Source organism: Gallus gallus, chromosome 27 (genome assembly GCF_016699485.2).
Source record: "Gallus gallus isolate bGalGal1 chromosome 27, bGalGal1.mat.broiler.GRCg7b, whole genome shotgun sequence".
NCBI lineage: Eukaryota > Metazoa > Chordata > Aves > Galliformes > Phasianidae > Gallus > Gallus gallus.
In genome coordinates this window covers 2,345,291-2,352,775 of record NC_052558.1, presented here as the reverse complement: position 1 = coordinate 2,352,775, position 7,485 = coordinate 2,345,291, and the positions used below count along the sequence as shown (strand labels likewise).

The 7,485-nt window shown below is 55.3% G+C and overlaps 1 protein-coding gene across 2 annotated transcripts in view; it reads right to left on the bottom strand.

Annotated features, from left to right (window-relative positions):
* Positions 1-439: 439 nt before the first annotated feature.
* KCNH6 (potassium voltage-gated channel subfamily H member 6) overlaps positions 440-7,485 on the bottom strand; it is a 28,157-nt gene continuing 21,111 nt past the window's right edge. For both annotated transcript variants that reach the window (XM_015299309.4, NM_001305113.3), the window contains 8 exons: positions 7,256-7,455; positions 5,399-5,651; positions 4,702-4,895; positions 4,398-4,497; positions 3,860-4,147; positions 3,275-3,455; positions 2,151-2,349; positions 440-1,789 (listed from right to left, as the gene is read on the bottom strand). In XM_015299309.4, the coding sequence (XP_015154795.2) occupies positions 1,502-1,789; positions 2,151-2,349; positions 3,275-3,455; positions 3,860-4,147; positions 4,398-4,497; positions 4,702-4,895; positions 5,399-5,651; positions 7,256-7,455 (1,703 nt within the window). In that variant the 3' untranslated portion in view covers positions 440-1,501. The remainder of the gene's footprint in view (positions 1,790-2,150; positions 2,350-3,274; positions 3,456-3,859; positions 4,148-4,397; positions 4,498-4,701; positions 4,896-5,398; positions 5,652-7,255; positions 7,456-7,485) is intronic.

Below are 7,485 nucleotides of genomic sequence, written 5' to 3'. Positions count from 1 at the left end.
AGGCGGTGCAATCGCTGCTCAGACGTTTTTCCTACACGGGGGAACAGCAACGTGCTGGTGGGAGTAGAAGAGCTTTTTCTGACAGCTGCCGAGACTGAACTGTGTCCTGTTGGGAAGGAGATGCATGGCGAAGGCCAACCAGCCCCGTCCTTGGTCTGAAAGTGAGCACTGTTGGCCCCACGGTCTCTGGAAGAAGCGGTGGGTGTGGAAAGGCTGCCCGGGTCAGCAGGAACAGCCCTGAGAAGTGTCTGAACGACCCTCTCAGATGTAGGGTCTGGTTTTTGCGTGGTGCTGCGTGGAGTCCAGGGTTGGACTCAGTGATCCTTAAGGGTCCCTTCCAATTTGGGGGACTCAATGGCTTTCAGGGATCTTTAGGGATCAGCAGCTCGCTCTGTGCTGCCCACGGTGATCCTCCCCACAAACACAGCTGTAACCCACGTCAGGTGCCAAAAACATCTTTATTAGCAAAGTGTACACTAAAACTCCAGAGAAAGAGATGCTCACAGTTTTACTACTCTCAAAGGGAGCTCAATATGTTACTTGAGCAGGCGGCCTAGGACGGTCACAGCATCTAACCGAACGGCAAGGCGGCAGTGCTAAGTGGGCTTCTCCTACGGGATGCTGGGGGAGTCTGCCAGGGAAAGGGGATGGGGAGGAGGAAGCATCTATCAAACCTTTATCAAAAGAGAGAAGCTGGGAGGAAGGACTGGACGTGAAGTCTCTGGGGCTTTTCAGCTTTCTGGGATTGTGCTTTTGAGTTTTGTGCTTTATGTCCAGGTCGATGACCAGCCAGGTTTGTATGGGGATTTGTGGGATGCGTGTTGGGGTCTGCAAGGCGCAGTTGGCCTTGCTGGAGAAGTCAGTGCCCTAGGACTTGTGCTGAAGCGTGCTGAAGTGGCAGGGGTTGTTGGCCCTTGGTGTCTCAGTGGCCATCAGGTAGGACAGGGAGAGCTTCTGTCCTTGGCCTGGGCTTCCCACCTGCAGCTCTCCCCAGTACTGCACTGTGGAGCTCTCCTCCTCCTCCGGTGAATACTCTTTTGTAGTGCCCATGGGCTCTACTGGGCAAAGCCCAGTACCAACACAATGGTCCCTGCTCCAAAGAGCTGACAGCAAAGTGGCCTTGCAGCTGGAAGCTGTGCGTTCGCTCCCCTCTCGATGCTGTGGCTCACTGGGCTTGTGCTGTTCTCGAGAGGAAGCCTCGGCAAGGAAGAGGTGGTGGGTGCTGTTAGGCCTAGCCAGCCTGTTGGTGGCCATAAGAAAGAACTGCTCTGGGTTCACTAGAATGTGCAAATTAAATCTACTCTATGGGAACCGCTGGAAAATGTTGATCTTGGAAGCCAGCCACACTGTGCTTCCTTTCATGGTGGCAGAAGACAGTTACAAATGATACCCCTGAGCCAATGGCATTGTCCTCTGTCTTACCCCTGCAGTCAAAATCAACATCAACTGACCGAGCTCACAGTTGAGGTTCCTCTTGACTTGCTTTGCGGTGCCCACGTCTCTAACTTCCAGGAAGCACTGGGTCGGAGAGGTGTCTCTGAATGTCCTGGTGCTCGGAAGATGCCTCCAAGTGCTCAGGGAGGGAGGGGAAACGAGAGCCCCGCAAGAGTCCCTGGGCGTTTGGTGCCCTTTGGTGGGGAGGCTCTGGGTTCAGGAGAGGTGGGGAGTGGTGCTCCTGCTCGGAGTAGACCGTCATGGTTTCATCGGATGCCACGGTGAGGTGCATCCCACTTGACAAGGAGTCCCTGGATTTCAAGTGGAACTTTTCTACCTCCGCGTAGCTTGGGCTCTGGTAGGAAAGGAGGAACCCAGGTGGGTTATGACAAAAACAAAACAAAGCAGTCAAGCACCCTTCTCACCCCATCAGTCCCCCAAGTGTTGTTGTTGTTGTTATTATTATTATTATTATTATTATTATTATTATTATTGCTTGGAAAGCCTCAGAGGAACCCATCCCTTTCCCTGCTGACTGGGCAACCAGTGCCCATCAGTGATGCACTGGGCAGAAGCATCTCCAGGCAGACGTCCTGCTTCAAGCTCCCTGGGCTTTGCCTGGACCCAAAGGAACTTAGCTGTGCTTTGCACACAGGGAGGCTGGAGAGGACCACTGGCCCTCGAGGGCAGAAGGAAGCCACGAGGGTTGCCCTTACCTGCCCTGGGGCCGTCTGCTGCTCATCCTCCAGGGGTGCACAGGGGGTGAGAGGCTCCAGGCTTCGTGGGACGATGCCATACATGGCCAGGTTGTGAGAGGATGGTGAAATGGGGCTGTATGCAGGCGGCACTTGGGACAGCTGGCGCTGCAGGAGCTGGAGGATTATATTAATGTCTGACGACATCCTGGACTCCAGCCTGGGGACAGAGCAGCTTGGTGTTAGCACAGTGCATCCTGCAAGAGCCAGACCCTGGGCAGGAGAAGGTGTTGACTTGGCTGCCTGGGGATGATGCTGGTTTGCCTGGTGCTGTTCAGGGAAACTTTTAGCTTTTTGGTCCTACTGCCTCTCTCCTGCCACACTCGGTCCCTCCCTGCCTAATTTTTGTGTTGCCAAACCAAGATCTGGAGCAGGGAACTGAGCAAAGTTAAAACTACTCCAGAGGTGGGGAAAATGCAATGGTTAGTTTTAACCTGGACCAGTTCTTCAGGCCAGCTGTCTGTGCTGACAGATGGCAGCAAGATGGGCTGGTGCCAGCCTTTCTGAACTCTGTAATAGAAGAAAATGTAAAAACGAGTAAGTGTCTTCCTTCTGCCATGTCCTAACCTTGGGGGAAATGAGCAGCTCTGGCAGAAGTGGGCTTGGCCCTCATTGAAGGCAACAGCCCTGGCAGCACTGAGTGGGTGGGAGATCTGGTCCCCCCTGCTGGGGCTGGCACCTTGGCGAGACACCAAAATACACACATGGGTACGATAGTGAAATGAGTTGAATACGTGCAGCACTGTGCATGGGAGTGCCATCTATTTGTGTAGGTGCTGCCTGGGGCCTTTAAACATGTGTCTCTGGTGCAGGCTCTTCCTTTTTATTCAAAAAGAACAGCAGATGCCAGGGCTGGTGGGACAGCAGAGATGAGATGCACGACTGCAGTGAGACTTGCAGTTTGAGAAGCTGCTGCATTTGCAAAGCACTCCCATCTCCTCCCCAAGGAGTGTGCTGTCCCAGGGGGTCTGGAGATGGGATCTGCTGCACACAGAGCCTGGTGCAGCCACCCCTGCAGAGCAGAAGGTGACGACCCAGAGCCCCCCTGGGTTCTCCCCAACCCTGCACCCCAGGGACCTGCCTACCTGCTGAGCTGGGCCTGCAGGAGCTCCAGCCTGGACTCAATCTGTCCTGGTCTGTAGTCGCTGTGCAGGGGGATGTCCCGTGAGCTGTGCACCAAGGAGACATGCTGCAGGGGCTCCGGGTGATGGTTTGGCCTTTGATCCTCCCAGAAGGTGAACATATTGGGGATGTCCAGGGGGGTGGCTGGAAGAAGAGGAGACCCCTCAGCACCTTGGACTTGCATCCCCCATGCTGTCGATGCTCCAGGGTCCATCACCCAGTGTGCTCATGGAAAGCCACCACCCTGACATACATGGGAGAGTCCATCACCCTAGCACCCAAAGTGCTCGTAGGCAGTCCATCACACTGCTACCCAACACACCTATGAGTCCCCTGGGGGGAAATCCAAAGAAGTCCCCAGAGATGAGGCAAAACCCCAGGGCATTGGAAGCACAGAGCAAACACTACTGTGGACAAAAGACAGCAAAGACCATTGGCCAGGAGCATGATTGCCCTCAAATCTGTGAGTTGTTTAGCTCTGCCCCAACGTGAGGCCACTGTGCCCAAGCAACCCTCAGCCCCATCCTCCCAACTGCAGATGTGGGTACCTGCATAGGACTGGCTGCTCTCTGCCGCCTGCTTGCTGACCTCTGTGCCACTGGCGCTGGCGGTGACGAGGCTGAGTGCTGGCAGGGCAAAGTCGTCCTTTTTGGACAGGGGGAAGGGCTCAGCTTTTGTGGGGCTGCCAGGCTTGGCCTCATCATCACTGGTCTGGGAACAGGGGGTGGTGCTGCTGCCCACGTCATCCCACTGGTCCTTACTCAGCGGATCCTGCGGGTTGGTGAGCTCTGAGTAGGTGTGATACTGCTCAGCATCAGAGGTGCCCGTGTCTGGGTCTGTGGGGCAGCACAACAGGTTAATTCGGGGAACAGCACACATGACAAAATCAGTCCACATTCCCTGAAAGGTACTTGTAGGGCTGGAGCATCCCAAGGACAGAGGCACTGCTTTGGGGTGCCTACCAGAGCAGCGATCGAACGGTAATCCCGCTCCCTAACTCTGCTGATGCTTTGGTTTGCAGAGCTGGCACGATGCTGGGAATGGTGCGGGATGGTGAGGAGGTGAAGCAAGCAGGAGAGGACTCACCGGGCTTGTTGGGCTGACAAAGGGAGTGCTTGCGTCGGCGCACACGTCGGTAGGTGCAGTCGTACTCCTCACTGAGAGGTGTGCGGGGAACACTGTCTGCCTGAGGGACAGAGGAACTGGTCAACAAGGCAAGGGTGCCCGTGGGAAACCATGAACTCATGGAGTGGGCTGGGCAACGTGGCTGTTGATCAATTCATCACCAAATGGGGTGAGGAGCACAGGTTGGCATCCTCACTTCAGCTCTCCCACTTGCCAAATTTAAGGTGTTGACAGCATTCATCCCTGGGACAACACTGGCACTCACATCTCGCAGGTTGAAGGTGATCTCTAAGTTGCTCCAGAAGTTGTCAGAGAAGGCTGGGTACATGTCCAAGACCTCCAGCAGATCCTCCCGCTGGATCTTGTGCAAATCGCAGTAGGTCAGGGCCCTCACATCGGCATTTGACTTCCCTGGACGGGCATAGAGGCTGATGGGCTCCCCAAAGATGTCGTTCTTCCCTGCACAAAGAGACAGCTTGTTAGAGATAGGTGGGTGTCCATCCCAACTCCACTGGACCAGGAGCCCTTACATGTGGGCTTGTGGACAAGTGGATGCCCAGAAACCCTGACAGCGGAGTGGGGGATTCCACCATGAAAGCCATTGCTGATGGGGAGACTGAGCAGAGCAGTGGGTCATCTGTGACCGCTGGGAACTGCTGAGCCATGCCCTTCTGAGGGCTGCTGAGCCACGACTGCTGAGTCATACTACCTTCAGTCCTTTGGGGTCTTTCCCCAGCATTTAAAGAGAATCCCCCATCCCAGGACCACTGGTACGGTGACCACTGAGATGATCAAGAACAAACAACCTTAATTTCTCCAGGACTTGGAGAAGTCCTTCCTTCTTCACCTGCCACCCTCTGTCCATTGTTCACCACCCTCTGTCTAGCACTCTGTCCATTTCCCATTGCCCTTCATCCATCGCCCTTCACCCCTTGCCCTCCCAGAAGGACAGACTTTTCCACCTAAGATGGCAACCACAATGTCTTCCTTGAGGATCTCAATGGAGCCCCGGGAGATGAAGTAGAGGGTGGTGAGGACATCCCCGTAGTGCACCAGGGTGTCTCCAGGCGGTGCGTGGGTCGTCTTGAACTTCATGGCCAGGGCACGCAGGCAGCCTTTGCTGGCTCCTCGGAAAGCCTTGCAGTTCTGCAGCAGTGTGCGGTTGAGGTGGAGGCAGATGTCTGCCTGCAGGCAGTCAGGGAAGCCCTTCAGCACCTGCGGAGAGCAAGGGAGGGATGTGGTCACACTACTGTCCCCAGGATGCCACAGTTCTGGCTACCTCGAGGCACACACAGGATGGGTGGCATGCGGGGCAGCGTGTTGCAGCCAAATAGAGAGCCCAAAGCCCAAGAAGCTGAATCCAAAAGCTGATCTTCCCATGGTGGATTGCTGCTTGCCTGTCCCTGGCTTGTCACCACATGTGACCAGGGATGAGAGCACTCCTGAGCAATAAATAATAATGATAACCAGATCAATCTATTTATACCCACTGGTGGCATATCCCCTTTCATCTTTCCACCCACTAATCTCAGCTGAATGAGAGCGCAAACCGGTAACGAGGTGCTGTCCTAATTAAACAGCACCTGCCTGAATGCCAAGAAGCAGCACAGGCCAGTTGTGCGCAGCAACAGCTAAATATACCCATGGCAAATACCTCTCCTTGAACAAATGCTGCACCTGAAGGTGAGATCAAGGTAAAATTCACAACATGGGACAGCCAAGCAGGGGCTGATGAGCACAGCTTGCTCTCCCTTCCATCACAATTGCATGCACTGGCAGTGCTGCACGGCCCCCTTCATTTCCCTGCTGGGAAATCGGGGGCGAGCGCATCGATTGGGATGTGGCATGATTGATCAGGCTGTGTTGTGTCTTAGCAGCATCCAGCAGGAACTGGTGTGAGCGGCGGCACGTCCAAGCCGCAGGCTTAGCTCAGCACAGGGGATTTGTGACCTGGGTTTGCACTGAGCCAGAACCTGTGCTTGGCAGAGTGCCGTGGCTTTGCTTCCTGTTGTTGCAACTGATGTCCAGCCCAGGGTGTCTCCTCTGTGGGCAAAGGGTGGCCCCAAGCTCTTCCAGCAGCAATACCCCCAGTGCTGCCCAGTTTATTGAGGCAGCAGGGGCTGAATGCACTCAAAACAAGTGCTCACCCCTCCCTGCCTTGCAGCTGGCCAAGGCAGCACAGTTGTGCCTGGAACCCCAAGGCCATGAGTGGAGTCCTGTTTCCCCAGTGCCACTCCGGGTTCCAGACCCCGTGGTGGTGCCCCAGCTCTGTCCAACCCTCCCCGCTAGGCTCAGAGCCACTGTGCCTCTCCAGTGCTGCTCCCCCATTGATCCCCTCTTTGCTAACGAACAGCTGCCTCTCCAGGCTCTAATTAAAATGGATCGAGGTTTATTTAAATGCCCTTCTTTCCCTGATGCTGAGAGCAGGATGCACTTTGCTTAGCAACCGGCAGCGTGGAGAGGAGCTGGATCGATCCCGGCTCCGTGGCTCTGCGGCACCAGCAGACACTGTCCCAAAAGAGCTTGGTGCCTATGGGGCTCTGAGCTCCTCGCTGGCACCAACACTGCTCTGCAGCCAAGAAATACCCTCATGGTCCCAGGAAACAGCTGGAGGGATGGAAAGATGGAGGGAGAAGGAGAAAAGGGGAAAATAGGGGAGAACAGGCTGACAGACTCATCAGCTTCCCAAATCTCTATCCTCCTCCAACCTCTCCATCCTGGTCAAAAGGGCGGACACATTTGGGTGGACCCAAAGGTGGACTCTATAACTTTAGGACAAGGCTCTGCATAAATGTGAGGCCTCCCTGCATGGCACTCACCGCGTTCATGTCGATGCCGTTGGTGTAGGACCAGGCGTGCTGGAAATACTCCTCCAAGCGTTGGCGCAGCGGGTTTGGGATCTGATGGAAGCGGATGAACTCCTTCACTCGCAGCATCTGTGTGTGGTAGCGAGCTGTGCCCGAGTAGAGGCGCTGGATGATGGCAGAGACGTTGCCAAAGATGCTGGCGTACATCAGAGCTACAACGAGAGGGCAGGACTCAGAGGGAT